The sequence below is a fragment of the Fibroporia radiculosa genome, assembly GCF_000313525.1.
Source record: "Fibroporia radiculosa TFFH 294 genomic supercontigs, scaffold50, whole genome shotgun sequence".
Classification (NCBI taxonomy): domain Eukaryota; kingdom Fungi; phylum Basidiomycota; class Agaricomycetes; order Polyporales; family Fibroporiaceae; genus Fibroporia; species Fibroporia radiculosa.
In genome coordinates this window covers 27,175-53,170 of record NW_012133168.1, presented here as the reverse complement: position 1 = coordinate 53,170, position 25,996 = coordinate 27,175, and the positions used below count along the sequence as shown (strand labels likewise).

The following is a 25,996-nucleotide window of genomic DNA, read 5'->3' as shown; positions in this document are numbered from 1 at the left end:
TCCTACTGATTCTTCATCAAAGGCGAAATCTGCGGCAATCCCGGGTAGAACATAGTCGGAATTGTCCTACGCACGACATTCAGTCTCAAAAAATCCACAATGCACGGAAAACTACTTACGGTGTCGGAATTGGTGCGGTGCTGCCAAATCCCGTGGTCAGGTCTCCAGTCATAGTGGTAGGCGTCGTATACCCAGTTGGTTGGGTGTAAGATGTCGTCTGCACTGCATAGCTTGTGTATTCGGTGCCGGATTCTAGGCATGCGCCACTGCCATATGCCGATTCGCATTTCCACGTCGCCTCGTCCGTTAACGACCACATGTAGACGTCCTCTAAGTATATATCATAGCACGGTGCGGTATCAGCGCACAGGATCTGGATGGGGGAGCGTTCAACTCCATCGGCTACGTTGCCATCCCAATTCTACGTCCAGCGTTAGTAGGCAGTTTCTTCGGAACGAATGACTGTTACCTTAAATGTGATGTTATACAACGTCACACCATCTCCCGCGAGTGTAGACATAGAAGCCCAATATTCATTGACATCGAGGCCGTAGGCGGTATCACGAGAAAGGAAGTTCTGGAAGATCACATTGGTGACGGTCCCAGAACCACCGTTGCCTTTGATCATGTATGCCTGATTTCCACCTACTGTGTAGACATACCTTACAAGTGAACGAAACGCATAAGAGAAAGAAGTAAGGTATTTTTTTGGATCGACATACTGATAGAGTATATTCTCGATGCTCGTGTTTATTGCCAAGCTACCCATAGCACTTCCCCCTGACTGATTGCACCAAACTTGTAGGACGTGTGAGGAATCACGCAGACGTTAGTGTGATAGAAATTGATACGCACTACGTTCAACCAAAATATTGGACGCGGGTGACTAATGGGCAGGAAATATCACAAACAGTCGTATGTGGGATTGAAGATAGCTCACTTTCACGGTGACACATTCATCGCGATTAGTCACTTCAACATCGTGGATCCAGTAGTTGTCTCCCCAAACATCGACACCGTCAGAGCCACCAATATCAGCACCCCTACCGCGAGTACATCAGTATGACCTGAATACGATATCAATAGATGATGACCCACCGAATAGCTAGATTATAGACTTCTCCTCCGGAGCCGTCTTGAACGACAAGATGGAATTCAGGAGCTGTGAAGAGACTATTGATGACTGCTCATTATAACAGAATACCCTACGAGTTTCTTACAGTCCACCAAAATGAGATCATGCAAAGACCAGCGAGTTGACGTGACCATGCGAATCAAGCGAGGACTGGCCACCACGATTATCAGGAAAAGCCAAGGCAAAGTGCTAGCATGAACACGGCTTACCCGTCATTGCGACATTGATATCCGGCACCTTGAATTCCACCAGCTGAGTTTGCAGAATAAAACTCAAAGTCGTTCGCGTTCTCAACGACGATCATGTTCCCAGTCGTCGTGGCTGAATGCAACCGATGTGAGGTTCTGTTACACGCTCACATATTCCACATACAGGTGCGTGTGATGAGGCCATCAAGCCTGAAAGCCCATTTCGTCCCACCGCTGAGGGTAACCCACGTCTGCATGTCGTAATCACCTGGCGGAAAATATATTGGTTTCAGCCAGATGGATTGCAATACCAAACACACCATCGGGAACATAGAGAGTCGATGCACTGGAGTTGGTCAACACACAATTCTATTGACCAAACCTGTATCAGCACAGTCAACCCGACGGTGAATGGAAGACTCACGTTATATGCAGATTGAATAGCAGGTCCTATATCGCTCGAACCGATTTCTCCTCCAAAATCAAGAACATTACATATATTTGACTTTTCCGACAGTGGTGTGATTGGTCCGACCGGACCAGAAAGCTGAGCGGCCACAAAGGAAAGCAGTGAAAACAAAATGATAGCAGAGAACATTGGGGTAGTTGCACCTTCGCTGTATGATTCGTGCCATGATCTTCGTCCTTATATTCCGTATCCACTGACCCCGCCACCAGTACACACGACCGAGAAAGACAGTGATCACACTATGACGCGGTCCGCGAACATCACGATAGACATGCGCAACAAAGCTTGGCACGCGTTCAGCCGACCTACCTCAAATGATGTTTGTTCACTCACAAAGGCTTCACAAACATGGCCGCAAGACCAGTGACCTGTTCAAGCGGTCCGGGAACAAGTGGGAAAGTAAGCAGAACGAAACGCACGAGGTCAAAAGTCAAATTCTTGAGAGAAGAAAGCGTGGAGGGACGGCGTCACTGCCAACACACATTGACGAGAACGACACGACCGGCCCGCACAAATGCACTTCCAGGCAACGTAAGTATATAGAACGCTAACATGTGTCTTGTGTAGGGAAAGGCGTCCATTGTCCAAGGATGTGCCTGATCAAACCTCGGTGCTACGACGGTGTCCAGAGCCGGTTTGACTGAAGTGATGGCACCGAGCGTGCCTGATGCTGAGGAATGAGAGGCGCGGAAGGCCATAAAGGTGAGTATCGATCACAAGCTCAAAATAGCTCGGCTCGTATGGCCCTGCAGGCTGCCAGTGGAGATACTCTGCGCCTGTCGTCCCGCCACACTGTAGTCGCATGCACTCCGAGCCGTTGGAATTCAAACATTCATCGACACCCTATGTACAATCACGCCGGGCTATTATATAGCCACTGCGTCTGTCACTAATTTGTTCACCAACATCTCTCTATATGGTATGTCATTGGCTGAAATTATTTCTACAAGTCTACACTATCTTCCAAGCTACAGTTAAAATCCACTACTGTACAAATTTATCCGCCCATAATGAAAGGTCTACATCTGCACCGGGAATACATTAGAAGGGTTTACACGATCTTCACGCAGTACGCACAAGTGTGGTCCATATACGCTCGACCCAATTTCGTGGTGGGGGCTCTTCGTAACTGAAAGGGCATGCTTAGAGCGACCGACAAGAAGACAGAACGACGACATACGATGCAGCAAGCACCTCGCTTAGGCCTGTTTTGAAATCCATATCCTCTGGGCGGACAAGTCTGATGCCACACCAGAAACGCTTCCCTAGGTACAGTACCGGGAACATGATCATAGGGAGGTAATTTGTCACGAACGTCCCCGTGTTCCATCCTCCCTTGAGGAACACGGAGAACCCGCTGAACTGAACGTACCAAGCCACAGATTCATCAGCATAACAGTCTGCTTGATCTTAGAGAAGGATATATCACGCACAAAACAAACGGTGAAGCACAAGATCGCAGAATAGTACGCCGCGAATGGCTGGAAGGGGGCACGATAGGGGAGGGACTCCCGGGAGATGCCCTGTGCTTCGAGGCCCTTACGGAATCGAATGTATGTGATTGCGATAGCGAACCAGCTAGATAGCCCGGCGATAGCCGTCCTGCACAGCGGAAGTATAAGTTGCGGCGCATGAACATGATGGATGATTTCTTACATGTTTGCAAACCTGTAGACTCTGGCAGGTTAACACTCAAATTCGAAGGATATTCTGAGGCTATGACGCACCATCCAAATACCCTGCCACTGCCATTACTAATGTCCATGTATGCAAGAGCGCCGAGAGCCGCGTTCACGATGAGACCCATGAAAGGCAGCCCACGCCTGTCAACTCTGGCGAAGAATTTTGGTGCGTTTCCATTGATTGCAAGACTATCTAGAAGACTTTGAATCAGGTTGTAAAGCATTGGAACTTTAAGGCTCACAAAGGGCACGCGAGCTGCAGTATAGGTCACTGTTCCCGGCGGACCATGCCGACGTCAGTATGCAGGCATTGATGAGCTATCCGATGCGCAAATCAGAACCCACACGATATGGATATGCGGCATAAGGCAGAAGAGTACTACTTACAGAAGGGAGACCTTTGATTCCGGCGGTCTCGATTGCGATCACGAACGGCGAGGCCGCGACGGTCCCAGTGGTGAGGCTGAGATTGGGGTTGGTGTGTGGCACGAGCAACCCGATAATGATAACACCGCCAATGTAGAACAGCAGGAGACGGATGTACACGTTCCGAATTGCCTTAGGTATATTCCGGCGTGGATTTTTTGCCTCCGCGCCAGCAATCTGAATCATGACATTAGTGAGCATGGATGCGTACTACATTTTTCGATAAGTCAGGAAGAGATGAGCAACACGTACAGCAACGACCTCTGTCCCGATGAACGCGAAGGCAGCTTGAGTCATGACAGACCACCAGGCAAGGAAGCGGCCAGTGGCGCCTGGAATGCCATTGTACTGTGCAAATGGCCCAGGGTGCTTCCAGTAACGAAAGCCGATGCGGTCATGATTCGGACCACCGCCGAGGTCAATAACAATTCCGAGGATGATCAAGCCAGTGATGGTAAATACTTTGATGGACGCGAAGATGAACTCAGCCTCGCCATAGACACCTGATGCGCGCGCGAATTTGGTCAGCGAATCATTGATATAATATGTGCGTGGGGATTTGCTGAGCGCTAGATGGCGCGCGTAAAGGTAGATCAACTGATGTGAAAGGCTTACCAACACCAAACATGTTGATGAGTACGACTACAGCAAGACACATGGTTATCCAGACGCCATTGTTTGTTGATTGGTCCCTGCGTGAAGTTGGTAAAAGAACCTAAGCCGGAATGTGACGACATACCAGTAATTTATCAACACAGCCGCGGCGCTAAGTTCAGCGGGGAAAATGATCGTCCAGTTGTACCCTGTACTATATGATCAGATCTGAAATGCAACAAAACGCAATGGCTCGCTCACAATACAGCCATCCTTGGGCAAACGACCATGCAGGGTCTACAAAACGCTCCGCAAATGTGATATGACCACCAGGGATGGGAAGGAATGCTGCCATCTCTCCCAATGATACCTGCGGGCACCAATGACGGTCACCTGAATTCCCGACATGACGAGTAATGCCTGGCTTACCATGGTGAAATAACACAGCGACCCAATCGTCGCATAACCCAGAAGAAGACCCACAGGACCACCATTATAGAGAGCATTCCCTGTGCTAAGGAAAAGACCAGTTCCAAGCACACCTGCACAGCTTGTTGAAAAACTAGGTGGCATCGTAATGGAGGTGCCCACATACCTCCGATACTATCAAAGACCAGGATTAGTGTAAGATGGCACCCCAGTAGACTACTCTGCGCACCTTATCATGGAGATGTGCCTGTTCTTCATCTGCCGTTGTAATTTCGGCTCTGAATACACCTCTGTGGAGGTGTTGGCTTCGGACTCGACGTCCGCGACCTTCGGTTCATCGTAGACCTCCTTACTGTCGTCGTCCATAGTTATGTTCCAGAATAAAAGGAATGGATATCCGGAATACAGCAGTATACCGACGGCCAGGTATACTTCTAAGAAGTGAAAGGGAAAGAAGATAAGGCAAGTGGGGGGCGAATGAGAAATCGGATACAAGATCTCGGGTAAACATGGGCTATCGCCAAAGACCGGCTAGACGTCGGCCCCGTCACCATGGAGGGGAGCGGATCACTGTGCAATGCCAAGAACGGTTAGGTACCGGCTCGCGCTGAGCCCGTTCTCGGTCGGCGACATAAAAAATCACAGGAGCAATTTTTCTGAAAAGAGGAAAGTTGACGAGCTTGAACTCGGGTGCTGTACCTCAGGCAGTAGACTCGCTCATTGGTTCGACAAGCACTTCTGATTGGGTTTTAAATCGAACGTGAGTCTCCCACCTGATCAGTGCAAACACGCTCTGAAGAAGAAATACTTGCAAAGCACCAAAACCTCTGCCCTGTAACACCGGTGTCTAGGTGCTTAGTAGCTTGCTTCCTGGGATATCTAACGGGCCGCAAGGGAGGGCGCTCGGATTTGAGATGGGCTCTTATCATGTGGAAGTGGTCGCCAGTGCAATGAAACACAACCCGATTGGCTCGGGTATGGATTGAATACGGAGTCTTCTGAAAGAACTGGAAACCCAGTTAGTAATGGAACGGTTGTCTATGAACGGTGTTGACAATTCTGAATCAAGAAGAATAATGAGTGTACTGTAGATTCCTTCAAAACACCTCAACAGTCTTGGTTTCGGCCTAATGATTTACGATAGTGACAGGCGTTATATAGTCCACCGGGGAAAATGCCGATGCACAAGCGCCCCGTAAGCTTGGAACCTACACTTCAGATGCTGAAAGATGGACGGCTGGTGCACGACAGCTGAGAAAGTAATTTCCAACTACAACAAAGTAGAAAAAGAGAGCATTCGTTCTGGGTGGCTGAGGAGTCACGCTGCAAATCGCGTGGTATGCGTGTCTTCAGTTGAGCGCTTGTCCTCATGCTCGCGTGGCTCCACTACATAGTCAACTTCAATCACGAGCTAAGCATGTTTACTTATCCTGGATCACGATGTCCAAATAGTACTTGCTTATTTATGGTCTCCTGGTGCTCTCTGGCGCAATGCATTACGGGCTCAACGTATACGACCAGGGACTGGAGAAACGCTGTTGGGTTATTGATATTTTCCAGATACTCGAACAACCCAGCTTTTCACCCGCTTTTACCATACTCTATCAATCCAGCAGGCCGCCATCTGCGAATTTGATCAGTTCTTTATCCACACACCTGCTTCGATTAGCTGAAAGCTTTCACTGAGATTCTGTGTCTCTTATTTTGTGAACAGACCAAGTCCTTGTCAAATCCTTAAGTACCAGTGGTGGCTGACGTACTCCATCAAGTCCCAGGGCTGTGGTATCAGCTTAATTCATTGGCATATTTTCAACTCACTGGTAAGATATTCCAGCTCATACCATGAACCTAGACTTTCTGTGAGTCTTTCACTGTGTTCTGCTTATCTCAAGGTGCGAATACCTGTCCATCGGAGCTGTTCAGGAGCCTGATTGCTAGATATGCTTGGTTTATGGGTGTCTTACAGGCAACCTGCTTCTACGCTTCATAAATGGGGCAAAATAGATCGTCCCTGATATTCTGTTCAGCAGACATCAAGGCATGAGTATATACATTGCCGATTCTGCGCTAATATCTCGGAACAACTTTGTATGGCTTGCTGGCTGTTGCATCTCCTCTGACGGGCTACCGATGAGACCACTCATCGATCAATGCTTGGTTTTCACCATATATACACAAGTACAGGATGAAATTTATCACTAAACTCGCTCAGATCTGATGTACTGTGGTGAGTATGGCTTTACTCGTTTTCAATATGAGATCGAAGATTTATTTTGAGCTTAGGTGCCTCTACGGGCAATCGGAGCGGGGCCAGTGTAGTGCCTGGCTGGTTTGCGGAGCCAGACATATGTTTCCAGGTTCAAGTCGAGATTGTTCTTACGAAGGGTCGGACTATGTCGGCCTCAGTTGACTAGACCGGAGCGTCTGCGATCACCGGGAAGAAATTTTGTTCAACTTCTTATTTCTCCGTGAACTGTGAGCTTCGGTGCTGCTCACGTCGTGCTCGATCGTGCTTGCCTTGACGATTTAATATCCTAGTGATAAAGTGGGGCTCGTGTTCTCTCTTCGACTCTTGATCTAAAGGTGCTAATACAGGGCGACGGGGTTATATGTGTTTCATTCGACCTGGCCTCTAGATACATACCCAAAAACATGTTCTACATCAACGTCTGATAAACTTATACTTGATCATTAAGTGCGTAAATCTAGCTAGGCTTTGCACGTGACCTAGTGCACGTCCTGGGGATTTGAGGATTCTACGATCAGAATTCACAAAGGGCGCCGAGGTCAGTTCTTCGGGTCTTCGTAACTCGCTATCAGCTGACCAGTGGCTATGGGTAGATCTGATTCTAATCCTCGAGGCATAAGACAGTTCCACAGTTGTACCATACTCAGACAGGGCTACGGGTGTACAGCTTGGGACCAACTCTCATTCGCGTATGGTAGACTTGGCAGTTGGGTGGCAGCCGCAGTGTCCTTAGGTAAAACATTGTGACTTGATCACTTCTTTCGTCGACTGCACGTCTCAATCGAAGCACGTCTCACGCACAATTCTTCCAAAATTCTTCCGGGCATCCGTCCTCGGCCCATCAGAACCCTCGTCTGTGTTGATCATGGGTTGCCGCTGTTTCCGTACTATTGGATGCCGGTATGCATATCCATATGACGGGAGAGTCGTGGTATAAATGCAAGTAGACCCCTGTTGCCGTCGTCATTCGCTCGCTCTACGCACATTATGCGGTCGCTGGCTCTCAGGGTGTTGGCGGCGGCATGTCTCCCCGCCCTTGCCCTTGCGGATGTGTATAGCTTGTCTGACTTGCAGTGGACGCTGAAGAATGGAAACGGCTCCATCGTAATCCCGGCGTCTGTCCCTTCGCAGGCGCATCTCGACCTCTATGCAGCGGGCGTGATCAACAACCCACTTGCGGGTATCAACGGTACGTGGTTGGCTCGCAATTGTGGGATTGTGGAGTACTGAAAATGTGGCAGAGTACACGCAGAGATGGATTGTCAATGACAGTTGGACGTATACTGCCGACTTGGCACCTTTCACCCAGGCTGTTCCCCAAAGCCCGTTTTCAAGGACTCTTCTGGTTTTCTATGGATTAGATACTATTGGCAACATCGTGCGTACCGTATCTCTAGCACCAGCGAGATGATTTTGATCTTGATGTGGACGCAGACTGTAGCTGGTCATCCTGTTGCTTGGGTGGACAACCAGTTCCAACAATACGTTTACGATGTTACCGATCTCATTGCAACCCCTGCCGAGACCGATAACAACATTACCGTCGCATTTGAATCTGCCTATTTCTACGGCCTCAACGTGACGTCATTGCCAGGCTTTGAGTACCCTCTCACGCCAGATGTGAGTGTTTTCGGCTCGCTATCATTTGCCTGCGTATCAACAAGACCAGTTCGAATATTCAGGTTTTAGGCAATATCTTCGGAAAATTCAGTCAGACTTTGGTTGGGACTGGGTGAGATTTTTCCTTGCGCGACATGATGTTGCCTTCTGACTCGCCTGTAGGGACCTGCTTTCGTCCCGGCTGGCATCTTCCGGCCCGCCTATCTAGTCACGCTGTCAGAGGTGCCGACTTTTGAGACTTCGGACGGCACTCCGGCCGCGTATCCCTTGCTTGCCTCTTCAGGTGGAGGCATCTTCATCGACCAATACTCGCTAGAAATCTCAAAAGTCGGACAGACGCCTATCGTGCCACCAAACCAGAATGCAGATTGGCTCGTGAATGTCACCCTTGGCGTGCGCTCTGTCCTTCCCAGCTTCAACCCATCGATCACGATTGACATTCCTGAGCTGGGGATTACCTCTGCGCCACTCAGCATAGACGCGATCCCGGCGTCCACTGCGGAGCCAACATTCGTGAGCGCGAGCATCACGGTCCCGAACGGAGTCCCGCAACTCTGGTACCCGCACGATCTTGGCACACCAACGCTATACAACTTCACGATCACGTTCGCGCTTGGGGATGTGTTTGGCATCGCGCTTGATAGCACCAGCTTCACTGTGCGCAGTGGGTTCCGCACCATTGAACTCATCCAGACGCCGTACCCAGAAGAGGAGATTGAGGCCAGGGGGATCACGCCTGGTGATCAGTGGCATTTCCAGATCAACGGACAGGCGTTCTACACGAAGGGAACGAACATCATTCCATTTGATCCATTCTATCCGCGCATCTCGACAGAGAAAGTGCGCTGGGTGCTGGAGAGTGCTGTACTAAGTGGGCAGAACATGGTACGTGACTTGTATTACCGTTGCCGCCACTTATATTTGACGCTCCAGAGTGCAGCTCCGAGTGTGGGGTGGCGGGATCTACCAGCCGTCGGACGAGATAACTGGAGTCTACGATTTCTACTCGATCTGTGATGAGCTCGGCATCTTAGCGTGGTCTGAGATGATATTTTCCGATGCGACCTATCCGCTCAACAGTTTCCTCCTCACGTCGATCGACCCAGAGGTCCGCCAGAACGTTCGGCGTATTAACAAGCATCCGAGCAATGTCCAGTGGGCGGGTGGCAACGAAATTGAAAACATTGTCATCGGCATCAACGAGACATACGCGAATGGAACCCATTATCTTGACGAGGTGTGTCTATCCGCCACAGAGTCATGGACATGCATTTGACTCCTTCTAGTTTGTGTACATGTTCCAAGACTTCTTGCACAATATCACATACGAGGTTGAGTCGTCTGTGAGTACACAAACGATATGTTCACTGAGAGTTTGTTTGTGAAAGTTTACTTGATTAGGTGCCATACACCGACTGTTCGACCACAAACGGCGTCCTCAGCTTAGACCCGTACGTGCTAAGGTTTGATAACAAGACTCCAGGCTACATATATGGAAACACTGGTGCGCCTATAACTTCTAGTGTCATCTCGAATTGCTATACTGATGAGTGGGCACCACAGAGCGCTATAACTATGATGCCTCGCAAGCCTTCAACTACAGTACATATCCCGTGTCAAGGTGAGATCACCAAACAAATGTAGTTTGTCTTTGCGTTCTGATGTGCTTAATTCTGCCTATAGATTCGTGAATGAGTTTGGGTGCGTCGCGTTGCTAATGGCTTTGTCACACGAAATTTATTTATGAGTTGCCAGTTTCCATTCGATGCCTTCTTTCTATACCTGGGAGGAAGTTTTAGAATCTCCGGAAGATTACTATTTCAACTCTACTGTCGTCATGTCCAGGGATCACCATCCTCCCGCCGGTAGTCTCGCATGGCCCAACCCCAATGCTCCCCAGGGCCAAGGCCAGATGACAATGGGCGTCGAGCTCTGGCTCCCGACACCAGGAACTTCCGACTCAAACCAAACATTTGCCCAGTGGTGCTGGAGCACACAGGTGTTCCAGTCTATGAACATGATCTCCGAGATCGCATGGTATCGACGCGGTGCAGGCCTTGGCGAGAATAACCTCGGTGCGCTCGTATGGCAACTGAACGACATCTGGCAAGGCGTCAGCTGGTCCTCAATCGAATACTCTGGACGATGGAAGGTTCTCAATTACGGCATGACGAGTATCTACACACCTGTCGTCGTCTACCCATTCTGGACACCAGACAATCAAACTCTCGATATCATGGTCACCTCTGATAGGTGGTACACGGTCAACGGCACCGCTCTCTTGACGTGGTACGACTGGTCTGGAAATGAGCTCATGGCGATGACGCATGAATTCTCTGTTCCGGAGCTGAACAACACTGTGTTGATGTCTATGGAGGGCTTTGACCAGATTCTACCCGAAGGTGCGACCCCAACGAACTCTTGGATGCTCCTGAACGTGACTGCTGAGATCGAGAACCGCACGGTTACGATGGAGTCATACGTGAGTGAAAGCTCGAAGTTGTTTAGTCGTGCAGGCTCCCGCTTACGATTTCGGCACCTGATATAGTACACTCCTACCTCTCTGGCATACGCCGAACTCGTCGACCCAGAGATCAGCGTTGAGACAGGGGACGATCTCACCTTCACGCTGTCTGCGAAGGGCGGAGTCGCAGCATACGCATGGGTCGATCATCCCTATGGCACCGTCGGTTACTTTGTTGATACCAAGACTAACAATCCCTCAAACGGATTCTACCTCATTCCAGGCATTGATCGCACAGGTCAGTGTCAATTTACGTCATGCTCTTGAGATGGATACTAACAATGCTCGGTCGTTTCTGAACATACAGTGCAATTCTTGTTGAACACTGAGCTCTCCGAGGTCACCAGTCCTGATCCAGCGGACTTCATGGTCAGATCGGTATGGAACAATACGCATATTTGAATAGATTACGAAAAATGTCTTCTCGAGTCACGTAGGATACCTCTCCAGAGGTTATGCATACATATGGTGATGATAAGTTACACCACTTGTGTGTCCGACTCACTTCATGTCTCTACCTTCGAACGTTGTTGAGATAGATTCCACTGTTGATGGAGATCGACCGTCCGACGAAAATGGCGAGGGAGGGGTGCAGAACAGTCAGAACTCTTAGAATTTCTGGTGCAGATGCACTTGCTTAAACTTCGTCGCGGAGGATCAACGAACAGTGACAGTACGTAGTGACAGCAACCGTGATGACATACAGACGACATGTACGTACAGAGGTAGTGCAAGATTTGAAAGAGTCTATGAGTAGACCAACACGAAGTTTACAATGAGTGGTTGACATTATCAATTACGTTGATGCGGGGGACTTGTATTGACACCTAGTGCCTACGGCAACGCCGCACCAAGCCCCAACTTTGTCTTCTTCATAATCGCCGTTAATGGCGCATCCAAGCCGCCTGACAGCCCGATGCGATTGCCTTCCGACCAACCCATCGCGGCGAGCATCTTAAAGCCAATATTCGTCTCGCCAATTTTGGGCGCCATCTAGGCCCCATGTAAGACGGCAAACCTGGCGAGTGCAGCAAAGAAATCTCGTACCTTGCCTACTTCTTCCCCTTCTTGATGTTTCGCGAGCGAGACTCCCTTCTTGCTATATCCCTCTCTTCCTGGAGTGTCCCAAGATGGTGCATACACTCTCAATATCGTCTTGATTTTATTCTCGTTGATCCTAGTTCCGGTCCTAGTCGTCTTGATCAACGTTGTATAACGGTTGTTACCCTTGCCTTTGCTCTCGCTCTTTAGATTAAATGCGTTGGCAAGTTCATGTATCTTCTTTCTCGTTTCCTTGTTCGCAGGCGGCAGCGCCATCGTAGATTTCCCACCAAGATCGAAAATGAAGCGTCGAATCTGTTGCTCGAGGGATACGAAGTTCGTGATACGATTGGGCATATCTTCGCTGGAATCCAGCTTCGCTGCGGCCAGCATTGCTTTTCTGCCTTTCTTGCCACCCTTATGGACTGCTATAGGATCCATGGCCAGTGCTAACCTATCTTCCGCTCTTCTGCGTTTGTTTTCAGCTTTCTTCGCGCGATCTTTGTTCCACTGCTCTTGAAGTTCAGAAGGGATATATTTATCCTTTTTGCGAGCTGACATGCGGTTGGTACGTCCTCGATGAATACATGGAAGAGAACAAAATATACTTACGTGCCGGTTGTACCATGCTATCTAGTCCTTCAGATATCGCGCGGAATAGCTGCTTCTTGATCCGCCGATCTCTCCCCGTCAGGATTGCTGCGTGTTCCTCTAGCATCTCCTATGCCAATGTCAGTCTTCAATTTTATTACATGGAGCAAACGGAACATGCCTCAATCTCATCAAAGAACTCGTCATCGTCCATATCCTCGTCCTCGTCGTCCCAAACCATCTGTACAGACATTGCTTCATCACTTGATTCTTCTAATGGCTTGACCTTTTGTTTTCCCTTGGGTTGGGCGCGTATCTTTTCCAGCTTCGTTTTAAAGGCCGTCTTGGGAGTAGTCTCATCGTCTGAATACTCTTCGCTGCTTCCTTCTTCAGCGCTATCATCCTCGCGGTCACCAATGAGTGCGCGTTCTTGCTCATCGATTACCTGCTCTACTTCCTTGTCCTCTTCTTCGCTCTCACTGGAATCACCATCCGTACCATTTATACCCTTCTCTTCCTCTACATCCTCTGCGTGCATGCGAGCAATATCTGCGATATCATCCATCGTGACATGTCGCGAGCCCTCGGCACCCATGCTAGTCACGAAGCTCTTCATAGCCTCCAAGGATACTTCTCCATCCAGGTCCATTGCACCCATACCGCTCGAAATCTCGTCCACTGCGTCTTGAGTCACGCCCGCGTCAGTATCTGAATCTCCCCAATTGATGTCAGAGTCCCCCCTCCGCTGTTCACTCTCTCGCGGGTCCTTCTCCCGTGCCTCTTGCTGCAAATGCGCTTCTGAAAGCATCGCGCCGTATGAGCCAAAGTGTCGTGCAGATTTTCGTCGAGCCTTCTTGGATCGCCTGAGCAATGAGCGCGGCCCGCCGCCAACAGGGAAGGCCCTCCTGGTTTGCTGCCTCCGGGGTGTAGGATCGAACGAGAACGAAACGGACTCGAATGCTGGAGGTGGAAGAACACTTGAGGGAATGGTCTCCGGTGTTGATTCCTCACGTCCAAATACTCTCGCTCCCTCCGCAAATTCGACGCCGACATCTGTGAGAAAAGAAGTCTTGGGGATCTCCCTAACTACGCCAACTTCCAGCTGGGATTGAACTTCCTGGGGCTGGCTTGCCTTTATACGTGGGTGGGGAGCTACATACACAATTACCTCTTCGTCGTCCTGTAGCTGCTCTCCAAGCACCCCAGTCGTGCGTCCAACTGGGATGCGGTCATCCGTGGGGTGTGGGTTAGGACCACTCGGAGTGGTGTCAATATAGAAACCCGTAAATTTTTCCTCCACTATTGTGGTATCTGCTGCTTTGACGGACGGACCACCGGTCTGTACGAGGGCAGCAGCAGCATCAACTTCTGCCTGCAATCTCCCTATGTCTTTAAAGTCGATCTCTTCGAGCGCCTCTTCGTCTTCAGATGAGGATGACAACGCCTCTCTCTCAGGAACGCCGCTGAATATACGCGTAACCTGGTCTGCAGTGGGAACATGGCTCTCTTCGTTATCAGCTATGACACTGCGCTTAGTATAAATCATTCCATCTTTACAAGCAACACGCCTACCAGCCGATTCGGATACGGGTTGTAATATGTCATCTTCGCTCTGGAAAAGTGTTGCGGTGTGGACTGACCGCACAAAGACGATGGGTTTGAGAAGGGGTCTATCTTCGAATAAAAGCTTCGACAGCGGTGCGTCGACTCGCAGTTTCGAGTTGAGATACCCTGCACCGCGACCGCCGCCTCGGCTATTCCCCCGTGGGGATGCATTTCTTATATCTCCACGTCCACGTCCCTGGCCTCGAGGACTTTCAGAGCCTCTAAGATGGATTGTAAAAACATTAGGAATTCCTCGGCCTCGGGCTCTACCTCTGCCTCTTGGTGTCTCATAGCCAGGAGTGGGAGGTTGATCTGAAAGTTCATTTTAATAGAATTCTCGACAATTGATCCAGACAAGTCGGGGAACAGCGAAAGACAACATGACACATACCAGCAGGCCACTGCTGGATTGGAAAGTCAAATTCATCCATATGACCACCACCACTACCACCACCACCACCCCTTCCACCCTTTCCCCGACCTCGGCCGCCCCTCCCATTTCCCCTCCATGGTCCCCGGTATGGGCTGCCGCGTGCATGGCTTCCTCTGCCGCCCCGGCCGCCCCTCCCACCATGGTTGTGATTCCCTCTAGGCATGGATAGGCATACACAATAGATAAGCTCTAGACACTAGCGATACACAGATCAGATTGTTCAGAGATACAGTGATCAGAATGACAATCCAAGCGTGAGCGATGGATAAGTATGCGCAGTTGAGTATGAAGTTACAAAGAAGAAAATAACGAGCGAGGAAGAAATCTTGTTAGATCAGAAGCAAGAGCGAGTAGTACCGGCAGGAAATAGGTCGCAAGCAGGCAACAAATTCCCGATTCCAGTTTTAGCGCCCGCGGATACACCGACTCCCGCTCCGCAACTGCGTTTTTGTTGGGTTGCCGCTTTCACGACTTCGCTATGACTTACCAGGGCTCGGAGCAGCTTGTTCATGACCGAATCAATCTGTTTCGGTTGATCCGGAGGCTGGAGAAAGGAGTAGCCGCTGCGAATTGGGACGTGGATGGTCTGCCACCGCAACTGACCTGGATCAAGACGCAGGGGACCTTACAGGCAAGCGGTCATGAATGTCTACAATGCTTGGGATACGCTTCTCTTAACAGTATCGACCGCTTTGCTTACAGACCATCAAGTTTGCGCGAAGGCTGCTCAAGAATGTCGAGCTTTACGAAGACGATCCGTACGTTGCGTTGCCACAATTTAGGTCAGCAACGTAACGAAGCTAGTCTGTAGGACAGCATCAACGAGATATGATCAGCTAAGAAGCTCTTTGGACAATGTAGAGAACGTTGTCAAAGAAGTAGATCAGGTATGTCCTGCTCGAATAATAATATGTTTTTGTCTACATCTTTCTGCACAATTGCAGCGAGTAGCACCCAAACAGTCCCGTCCACCGTCAATACTACATACGCTTCCGCCGCCCATACTTCCCGTCTCTGAGGGCCAAGAAGTGATCCCAGATGTGTCCTCTACAGAGGGTGCTGACATCGCGACGGTCCCCGGGGATGAAACTTCGAACGCGGCGCAGAATTTGTTGTTGTCTCCCTCGGATGGTGATATATTGTCGCCCACTGGCCCCATGAACCCTAGCTCAGCACTTCTCCCGCCGACTTTTCCCGCTTCGCCTGCGAAGACGACTGTGGCAGCCACTCCTGCATTTCTGCAAAATTCAGCGGCTCTACAAGAAGAACTTTCGGCACAGCTAGCGCAGATGGCTACACAGCTCAAGCGCAATGCCATCCATTTTTCGGATTCCCTTGAGAAGGACAAGGCCCTTGTTCAAGAAACACAAGAGAAGCTGGAACGGAACTTCGATGTCATGAAGAAGGAGCGGCTACGCGTGCGCGATCACCGTTCGAAGAGCTGGGGGACGACATGGATTGTCCTGCTCAGCATCGTGGTTGCAGGAGTTGGTTTTGTATTGACATTCCTAGTCATCCGTATCACTTGAATCGTGAGTATGTACGGCCGTCCCCCCGCGTACGTGCTGACGTATGCGGTGCTTCAACAAGATAGGGTTATGCATTCGCATGAATGAGTCATATTTTAGGGTTATGCATTCGCATGAATGAGCTATATTTTATGGACTAATTTTGAATATCTACTCGTGCTAATTGCAGCTCGTTTATCCTCGGTGATGTTTGAGATTACACGGCCTGATTGGAAGTCGCTAAACATGTCGCAATCTCTAGGCGAGTGAACGTACTCAAGCCCGCATGCGAACCCAATGATAGAATATGCATGTCGGCGTAACTCCTTTGACGAGTGTTCTATCCAGGCCGCCGGTCAAAACCGATCTCTCCATTGCTATCTGCGGCGGCAATAAGTCGTGTCTTTAGTCTCTTGCGGATGTGTCAAATTGATCCCTCTCAAACCGGGGTAGCGGTGGCTTGAAGGTTGTTTTCTTGTCATTGTGAGCATCAGGTCCGTACTGTGCGCTGTTGTTCGTTCACCACACACGTGCATGCCATCTACAACAAGTAGCGGACAACACGCGTAAGTCCACATAACGTGAAGCGGCGTCTGTTCGAAGGCGGCAATCCATGGACTGCGATGATTGCATGTGGAACAAGCTACTGTGCGACATTTGGTGGCGTTGGCCTGTTACGGCATTTTCCCAATCGACGGGGGACGAGAAAATACCTCGCGCAGGGGGTACAACTCTGGTACAGAACTCAAAAGCGCATATATCCGGGGTACGTTTGGTTTTTTAACAATTTGACTTGTCCTACTGGGAATGATCCAATTTTGCAAGATGATTGCATTACAAGCAACTTGGTTTGATATCCAGCCCCTTGTAATCTCGTCGTCCGTATGGGTCCTTGTATTCTGGCCAGTGAGATATCGCACAGGTATCCACTCTTGCTTGTGCATACATCCGTGCTTCGGTACTGCGACCGGCTATATGCTTCTATCGCGGACAAGACCCGTATGATAGACAATAGCCAATTCGAAGCACGGGAACTGCACGCCTCTCCATGATCTTCGCGTTCTACCTCTTAAGATGTAGGGCGCAACCCACCCAAGTGCGTCCGATCGGTCCATCGTCCCTTGTCTTTGAGCATTTTATACCAGAAACGGCGAGTGGGCCACAAGTGGCTGTCGCTGGGTTGATCTGGGTTGTTGGGAAGCGGGATGGGACGGAGCCAAACTGGACCCCGGGTCCGTGTGTGATGCCGTAAGTCAGAGGCCATATCTTACTCAGTGGTCCGTCGCTATTCCTCCTGCTTGTCAAGTCCGGACCGTATCTGTGCTAATTTCCAGCGAGCAGTGCATGCCAGCGGATGTATTGTCAGCAACATGTCGGATCTCCCGATTCCTGCGAGAGCGCGTTCTGTGATACCGGCGAAGCACGGGCAGAAAGTGTTGTCAGATTCGGGTCGTCCAGCGACTGACTTGTGTCTGACCATAGATCCCGCCGGTCACCCCTGAGAGGCCACCAGATTGCCTGGATTATGTTTTGTATGTATAGGCGTCGATAATTGCAGTCGGAACTCCACCCATTGGCTACGACTGGCAAAACGCACGAGAAGCACGCAGCTCCCGACCCAAGCGCACGATATCTGAGGGCCGTACACTTGGTTCCTGGCGATTATCAAACCCATCAACTTGTATACATCCGCTCAGCATCTGCCTACTTACCGCGCCTCCCTCGTCGATTGGCGCCAGTATATTCCGATTCTGCCGCTCAATCCCAATGCACTTAATCGCCTCTCGGCCTCCACGCTGCTAGCGGCGAGCGATGGGGTGCTGATAATGCGCACTACACACCCAGCTGACCTCATCTTTACGGAGATACGGCGCTCCCGGTCCCCCATGCCTTCGGACTTCATGGAGGTTGAGCAGCTCTGCTAGGGACGCTTACAAGAGAAGAGACCAAGGCCTCGCCCTGTGAAGTATACAGTACAGGGCACTGGATGATGGGTCGACAGCCTAGCACATTCCATGAGACGCCAGATCTTCCCGCACTCACTACCCCAACTACTGTGTAAGCGCCCCACAGGGTTTGCATACCTGCTGCCTGCATCTTGGTCAAATGCTCCCGCCGCCCGATCGTGGAGACGGCGCGTGCTCTCACTTTGTCCCCGGCCAAAGAACGCGCGCGGGGGTCCCGATCCGTCCGAGGGCGGTTGACAAACGAGACAGGCGCTATCGGGCATGCTGCACAAGAACCGCGGGGCCTGCAGCGAGAAGGGCCCGTCGCATGTAAAGCAGAAGTCGCGTGCAGATTGTTCCATGTTCCCTGTGACCGCGCCAGGCTGGGAGTCTGTCAAGGACGCGAGCGCTTATGCTTCGCACAGGAAATCTGGAATTGAACTTACATCGCAGGCAGGCGCGGGGAGTCACGAGAGCAGGGACGGTGGGTGTGAGAAGGGAAACGCAGAAGGTAGATCACATCTCGTGCTCCTCCCAACACTCTTCTCGTCAGGTGGTGGCTGACGGCGACATCGAAAGTCCAGACGTTCTCGAGAGGTCACACTCCTGGGAGGCAAGGAAGTAGTGATCGATGCTAGAACTCCAGGCTGGTCGCCAGGCTTGTCCTAGTGTGTCGCCCATCAACATCACTGTGCAATTGGAGTCTCATGACGAGGAGGTTCTAGCCATCGAGACCAAGACAGAACACGTATATCCTCGGACGTGGGCCATATCTCCATGGCGTCATCGTGTACGGTGAGGCCAGTTGCGTGTGACCAGCTCCCCCATGCGAACCTAGTCTCCACCCTTCGTGAGTCTATATGAGCATCGAACGACACGAGGCGGCCAGTGATCAAGAGCGCCCGTGGCGACACGGTATAGAGCTCCCCGAGCAGCATTCATTCAACGGGACGCTCTGGATCTCTAGAACAGGGCCTGCATAGCATCGATATGATCGATGTATTGGGCACGGAGATGAACGCTGGGCTCGTACGGACCCTTTTCTGCAATAAGTCCCAACTGCACTTCGCCCACGGCTGCATCCCCGATTCAGTCGATTTGCTCCCCTTCCACCCATCTGAACGACACGCGCACGCGACCTGCCTCACGTGTACGAACATAGAAATAGCACTGATGGCCCCACCCAATTGTACTGTATTCACGTCCAGCAGCGCACACGGTGCATAGTGTCACAGGATGTGGCTGTATTTCCGTTCTAGACCGCCGCCCCAGGGAAGACGCACCTCCGCCGCGGAGTGCTCACAGCCAGCAAGGGGTCCCACACTATGCTCGACAGCAGCCGCCTGGCCCCCTTCGAACTATCGCAGTCGTGGAGCGGAACGTTCGTCCGAGGCATGCCATCGCCGCACAGAACGAACCTCGTTTCTGCACACGTATTGAAGTTGTGATGCCGCCTCCGCCGACCGGCTCCGATCAGGTTGCGATTGTGTCGTTCTGGGCCGCGGACGACGGTGAAGCAGATTCCGGAAGACGGGGCAGAGATGGCGGAAGGCTGGTTGGGAGCCACCGGGCGCAGTATCGCCGCAGGCGGGAGCCCTCTTGCTGGACGCGACTCCGGTTCTCCGCATAAGAAGGCGGAAGATGACAGGCTGCGCTTCCAAATCCAGCGCAGAAGGCGGGCTGGATATTTATATAGCGCTCACGGCGTGGTCGTGGCGTCGTGCAGAAGACGATCAGGATGCAGCCGACGACGATGATCGTTGCCGAAAGCGACAGAACACATACGTTCGTATCCATTGGCGTCACCTCGGGGGCAGATAGACGAATGAATGCACCCTGCATGAGAGATTTCCTGATGATGAGGTACTGAGGTACGCGTGCCAAGGGGCGAATGAGATATGAAGATCGTCGAGCATGAGAGAACGAGGCCGAAGGCTGGTACAGTCACAGCAAGGGCCCAGATCGGACACTCAGACCGGGGTGTATGGAAGTCGAGATCTTAGTGAGCACTAGAATCTGAAGCTGGTTGCTCGCTCTAGGGGCATATACGACACCAGGATGCAGCTGATGCTAGCAGGTGATGTGAAGAGACAACGGTAGTGGTATAACGAGAGCAGTGTCAGGCGGGAGCATCGCGGCGATGGGGGAATCGTTCGAAGCCATCTTGAGACTAGTCTGATTATTATTGTATTCAACCCAGGTACTAGTCTGCCCTAGCCTTGGCTCTAGTCGCGGGTATGTTACAGACCGCCAGTCACACTGTCCCACACAATCCTGGTCAGGAACCAAACAACCCGGCGTTCTCGATAGCAGAGGCGCACACAGAGCATAGCCAGAGGACAAATACACCGCCCCGCGTCCAGAACCGCGCAAGAACAGCCACAGAACAAGCAGCGTCTGCAGTAGGAGATGACACGACCAGCTTGACCGCCACACAGAGCGCGCCTGTGTGCATCACTGACGACCCGGCGTGCACCGCGACCGCCCGCGAGTCGAAACGGCAAGCGTCCCCCAGTCCGGCCTTCGTCCGCTCCCAAATAGGCTAGGCATGTGTTGGCCGTGCTCGATGGGATGCGAACTGCTGTGCGTCATCATGCTGGAAGGGGCAACGCCGACCGCCACTGTCGGATCATTCTGTCAGCATATTCGTCGTTCACCGAGCTATGGTTGATCCAGACGGGCATTGCGCAGCTATAGCCTTTGCTGCGACCCCAGCAGTGCCGTAAGATATCCGGAGAGTGGCTGAGAGATCCGGGACAGGTTGCGACGGATCCCGGGTGGGGTTCGGTATCGACAGGGAATTGCTCGTTCGAGAATGCATGACGAAGGGGTGAGATAAGCGTTGAGATGGTCGTGGCTTCTGACTGCGGGAGGTTTAAGAGATTCTGAGGGAGTGTCGGCGAAAAACACGCAAGGCGCAGAGTGGTTATCGCTGGCGAGAACGGCGCATGCGTTTCTGGCGAATGCAGCACCCAACGATGGAGCGGTGGCTGAGCGTCACTTTTGCTAGTCGGCACCGCGATATATAGTTCAAACGCTGCTACCGAGCTCGAAAGCGGGATTCAACGTACCTCAGACCTCATGACGCGAACACGGCATGGAGGAGGAGTTGAACTTTCCATGGGGTGCTTTCGCAAGCGCGTGTAGCTTAGATTTCGTTAGCTGTATCGTTGCCCCAACATGACGACGGACGCAGTAGCCATCCGGGCATATCATACGCATTTCCTGATGTCATGCACCATGAGATGAGGAAATCCGCTGAAAGATTGGTAATGAGGCCAGCCGGAGGACGTCAGCGACAGCGAGGCTGTCAGCAGTGAGAGTTGCGACGACATGCAGACGCGCAGGGACGCGGGCGTCGTTGTTCCGAGCAGTGGGCCCATGACCATCTACCGGCTGGAAAACATCACGCGGTCCCGCCTTGTGTGTGTGCGGGACATCGACTCGGCCGATGTTCAGCGGACACAAGTGGCACCGCGCTCGCCTGCTTCGGCCATGCAGCTTGTAGCCTTGAAATCGATGCGCCCTCGACTTCTCGGTGCACAGACATGATCACTGTCAAGGGTGCGCTATGAAAAGATGACTGCGCATGCTTGCCGGGAGCATCTGCGCGCGACTGTTTAAAATATGCAAAATATAGACGGCGCGCGTGATTCGGAAACAGGTGGGTGTGCGTGTGGTAAGCCGAAAAGATTCCGCTGCACCCTGTGGATCACTTAGCGACGAGGTTACTTGAAACTGGAAAAGAATTACAGCATCAGCGAGAAGCCTGTTTAGAAAGAGAGAGAGCAGCAGATTGTCCACGACTACTAACTGACGAACGCGAGTCCCGGGCCTACACCGAATCCGTGGTCTATCGGCAATCCCCGGGAGCCCCGCTCATGTCCGGCGGACGCGGAAGGAAAGCGGTTCGCACGGGCTGGACCGCTGCCTCGGTCTCGATTGGCTTGGAATAGAGTGATCGAGACGGGTTTCGGCATCGTCCTACAGTTTTGGGGTCAGGAAACAAGCCCACGGCGGCGGCGACGACGGCAGGCAAGGCAACGGCGCGCCTGCTCCTTGTGCCGGGAGGGGCAATGTGGCTATTTCCTGCGTAGGGTTTTAATCCATTATTTGTCTATACCGAGCGGATAGGCTTTCTGGCGTTGAGTATGGCGACACGTCACTGTGGGGTAGAAGACCAGGAACGCGACGAGCGGGGAAAAACATGGCGGCACGCTGATTGGCCGGGAGTGGTCACAAGATGTCACGGTGGATTCAGGCCGCGACGCCGGTGGTCTAGAGTCCATTTTTCTGGGGTCTCCGAGAATGCGCCCGTTGCTCGTATTTGGTCGTCGGATTTGCCTTGAATCAGCCGCCCCCGGAGTCCTCTTCGTCCCCACCCACAACATCCACGGCCTCCCCACCTTCGACGACCACGGCAGCCCTGGCGACGACGGCCTCAAGCATCTCGCCGACATCGACGACCCTCCGCGCGCCCTGCGCAAGCTCCGCGTGTAAACCTCGTGCATCACTCAACTCGGCTTCGGACCCAGCGAACCGCGGCCTATCCCTCTTTGGCCATGAGCAGCAACTCTGCGTCGTCTCCCTCAGCCCCGGGTCTGTCGCCTCGTTTTCAGCCTTGTTCCGAAGATGGCACGTCTCGGAAAACACGCCCCGTTGCTGCAGCCCCGGCCAGTCGCCAGGTCCGCCATGCTGCAGGCAGAGACAGCGGGTGCAGGGGCTCCAGTCGGCGTCGGGAGCCTCACGCAGCATCGCCCGGTTCCACAAAGTCACGCCGAGCGATAACTGGAATTCAGACTCCCCCGTCCACGCAGAGTTATCAGGAAGATCACGGCCGCGCGGCGCTGGAAGATTACATCCATATTGATGACCACGACTCTTCTCATACCTCCCCATTCCGGTACCATTCAGACGCGCACAACGAGGCTGGGACGTCCCGGCTACTCCGTTCCTCGGGTAGTCTCAGGCCACATTCCTCCTTCCAGGCCCATCAGATTCGCCACGCCGGTGCTGCCTGTAATTCCCCCCATCGACACTTGACACGGTTGCCTTTCGCACAAGTATCTCTCCCCTCTCATCTTACTACCGCTTCCCCCCCGCTCCCGTGCTCCCCTCCATTCACACCTCCGCGCAAGCGTTCCTCACCTCGTGTCGCCCACGCCCAGTCGTGCGCCTTCCTGTCACATACCACTTCAGTGTCTTCCCTCTCAACCCTCGCCTCCCCAGCGTTTGCGCTTGATTCTCCATTCGACGCACCCTCGACTCCATCGCCGTCCCCACGCTTGCAAAGGAGGTGGCCCGATAGGTCAGTGATTCTCGCTAGCTGCATTCGGATGCCCGTGTCTATTTTGTATATTGTCCCTGCACGCATTAATTACGCCCATGAACCTTATCCACTGCGAAGGCCTGGCTTCGACCGTCCGGGAGCTGGTCCGGACGCGTCAAAATGCTTTGACACAGAAGCCTGCTGCCCGTGGGCGCGTGCTTCTCCGCCTTTTCTCTTCCTTGGCCTCTCCCCCTTTCACCGCAGTTTCGCCTTCCCCCCCTCTTCACTTTATATATATGATCCCCCCTTCTCATTTGATGCTGCCTCTATCTCGCCTCATACTCATCTCATTTCTCACAGATCTACCTCACCGCCACCAACGCTAGTCCTCCAACGTGCAATCATCGTTCATCGTGCACGCCCAACCCTCGCCATGTCCGTGCAGGTGCATGCTCCCTCTCCCATCATGTCCGGGCGATCCCTTTCTCCACCACCCTTTGTGCCCAGCCACAGTGCACGCACCCGCTCTCGCTCAAGACGACCACGATCCCCCTCAAGACCGACGTCACCCCTTGCGCAACCAGCACAGCTATCAACGCCACAACGACCACCTATGCGTCCCCCAAGTCGGTCAGAGAGGCTGCTACGTGACACTCTTCGACGTGCAGAAGAACATGAGCGGATGTTGAGCGTCCACCCTCTTCCTAGCCCGACGTTTGCTCCCTCTCCATTGCCTAGCTCGCCGTTCCTGTCGCCGACAGGGGTTCTTGCGCTACCCAGCAATGGCGGCGTGCCTGTTGCTACGAGTGGTAGTCGGAGACATAGTCGCAAGAATACGTCCTCGTCCATCGCGACCAATGCTTCTTACGATGCGTATGAGTTCGGCGACGCTCCAGCCGACCAGGAGTCTACGAGCGACGACATGGAGGAGAATGAGGACTGGCGCGGGCAGAGCTCATCATCGTTTGTCTATCAGTACCAGGGAACCCCAACGCAGGCAGGTCTGTCTCGGAACAGAAGCATGACTCACGCAAGCCGGAGGTCCGATCGAACCAGTGCCCACTCGGACACCAACACAAAGGCGCAAATAGCTTATGGTACCCCAGCGTCGCCCTCACCCGCACGGATGCAACTGCAGCGCTCTATCACCTCCACCCCTGTAGCCAATCGCACCTTATCCTCGTCAAATAGTCAGCCTTCGGCCGCTGCGAATACGCATATGCATTCAAATTCGCGAGCGTCTGCGGATGGCGAGCGCTCGTGCTCGTGCGGTCAGAATGCAGGGCTAATTACTCCACATGAGGCTGTGTTACGTAGCAGGCTAGAGGGGGTTTTGAGGGGGGCGAAAGAGCAGGAGAGAAGACGTCGGCATCCGGACTCGAGTAGCAGCGGAAGCGGAACCGGGAGTGGAAATTCGATGGCGAGCAGCAGGAACATGAGTGCGGAGAGCGATCTCTTCTTTGGTGCGAGCGGCGACGTGAGTATCGAATATGTTCTGGTCAGATTGCGCAGCGCTGATGATCGCAATCCTTATAGTCCAGCGTTACGTCTCTGTCATCGAGCGAATACAAATCTATTTCCGATGCCGCGGGAACGAAGAGTTTAGCGAGCTCGTCTACATCTCGACCACCGCCAACGACTCTGAATTTCCCGACGCGCTCTCCGCCATCTTCCAACGCAGTGCTTCGGTCACCGAATACCCCGAGCAAGCAGCTCGGGTCGCCCAGCAGCTCGCATAATGGCCTTAGCCCATTGACGCCACCACCTACGCCACCGTTCAACGCCCGTACAGCGGCAGAGCTGTGCAGGACGATGGACGGGTATGTATCGTTTGCCAACATCGAGGGCCTTGGTGTTCCTGAGGGCGAGGAGGATGACACAGATGAGGACGGTAAAAGCCGCGGGCGGTGGTGGGAGTGGCTGACTATGACCACGAAGAGCAGGGGCCGGAGCGAAAGCGCGAGTAGCATAGCGTCTCGATGATGCGGTTGTCCGGCTTGCACTCGGGAACTGCGTTCGACGTCGCGCTAGGTCGTGATTCCGCCTTTCCCATTCGTGCAGCTCAGCTTTGTCTACTCGGTTTCCACCCCGCATGTCTGGTTTGCGCGCGTCAATGCATTAGCGTCGACGGCGCAGCAGAATGCATTATGGCCCTCATATGTCTATGTCGTGCTCTACTCCTTGCTGTACTCGCTTTCGGTCTTAACATCTCCGCGTTACCCCATCAACACTCGGTCTCGTCGGTTTCCTTCCAAGCATTCTCACATTCCATCACACATGGTCACCGA

At 52.4% G+C, this 25,996-nt stretch overlaps 6 protein-coding genes across 6 annotated transcripts; 3 read left to right on the top strand and 3 right to left on the bottom strand.

Moving 5' to 3' along the window:
* Positions 1 to 2: 2 nt before the first annotated feature.
* FIBRA_00189 (uncharacterized protein) lies at positions 3 to 1,921 on the bottom strand (the record flags this gene model as incomplete). The annotated part of the gene is made up of 12 exons (XM_012322088.1): positions 3 to 66; positions 120 to 421; positions 470 to 662; positions 723 to 780; positions 856 to 886; positions 941 to 1,043; positions 1,099 to 1,162; positions 1,221 to 1,285; positions 1,345 to 1,456; positions 1,508 to 1,591; positions 1,644 to 1,692; positions 1,748 to 1,921. 12 exons carry the CDS (start codon positions 1,919 to 1,921, stop codon positions 3 to 5), a joined length of 1,299 nt encoding a protein of 432 aa, XP_012177478.1.
* A 933-nt stretch (positions 1,922 to 2,854) lies between these two features.
* Positions 2,855 to 5,289, bottom strand: FIBRA_00188 (uncharacterized protein; the record flags this gene model as incomplete). Its single annotated transcript, XM_012322087.1, has 14 exons — positions 2,855 to 2,921; positions 2,973 to 3,154; positions 3,226 to 3,394; positions 3,449 to 3,460; positions 3,520 to 3,667; positions 3,717 to 3,792; positions 3,862 to 4,077; positions 4,153 to 4,469; positions 4,516 to 4,592; positions 4,640 to 4,703; positions 4,756 to 4,864; positions 4,924 to 5,036; positions 5,090 to 5,144; positions 5,212 to 5,289. 14 exons carry the CDS (start codon positions 5,287 to 5,289, stop codon positions 2,855 to 2,857), a joined length of 1,683 nt encoding a protein of 560 aa, XP_012177477.1.
* Positions 5,290 to 8,158: 2,869 nt separating this feature from the next.
* Positions 8,159 to 11,928, top strand: FIBRA_00187 (uncharacterized protein; the record flags this gene model as incomplete). Its single annotated transcript, XM_012322086.1, has 15 exons — positions 8,159 to 8,360; positions 8,413 to 8,549; positions 8,606 to 8,791; positions 8,841 to 8,903; positions 8,954 to 9,676; positions 9,732 to 10,028; positions 10,078 to 10,134; positions 10,193 to 10,295; positions 10,355 to 10,412; positions 10,475 to 10,492; positions 10,547 to 11,273; positions 11,340 to 11,553; positions 11,623 to 11,693; positions 11,753 to 11,783; positions 11,855 to 11,928. The coding sequence occupies 15 exons, from the start codon at positions 8,159 to 8,161 to the stop codon at positions 11,926 to 11,928; spliced, it is 2,961 nt and encodes a 986-aa protein (XP_012177476.1).
* Positions 11,929 to 12,149: 221 nt separating this feature from the next.
* On the bottom strand, positions 12,150 to 15,148 carry FIBRA_00186 (uncharacterized protein; the record flags this gene model as incomplete). Its single annotated transcript, XM_012322085.1, has 6 exons — positions 12,150 to 12,308; positions 12,363 to 12,910; positions 12,969 to 13,077; positions 13,120 to 14,465; positions 14,520 to 14,864; positions 14,944 to 15,148. The coding sequence occupies 6 exons, from the start codon at positions 15,146 to 15,148 to the stop codon at positions 12,150 to 12,152; spliced, it is 2,712 nt and encodes a 903-aa protein (XP_012177475.1).
* A 315-nt stretch (positions 15,149 to 15,463) lies between these two features.
* On the top strand, positions 15,464 to 16,514 carry FIBRA_00185 (uncharacterized protein; the record flags this gene model as incomplete). The annotated part of the gene is made up of 3 exons (XM_012322084.1): positions 15,464 to 15,743; positions 15,802 to 15,872; positions 15,930 to 16,514. The coding sequence occupies 3 exons, from the start codon at positions 15,464 to 15,466 to the stop codon at positions 16,512 to 16,514; spliced, it is 936 nt and encodes a 311-aa protein (XP_012177474.1).
* A 6,487-nt stretch (positions 16,515 to 23,001) lies between these two features.
* On the top strand, positions 23,002 to 25,691 carry FIBRA_00184 (uncharacterized protein; the record flags this gene model as incomplete). Its single annotated transcript, XM_012322083.1, has 2 exons — positions 23,002 to 25,185; positions 25,245 to 25,691. 2 exons carry the CDS (start codon positions 23,002 to 23,004, stop codon positions 25,689 to 25,691), a joined length of 2,631 nt encoding a protein of 876 aa, XP_012177473.1.
* Positions 25,692 to 25,996: the final 305 nt, after the last annotated feature.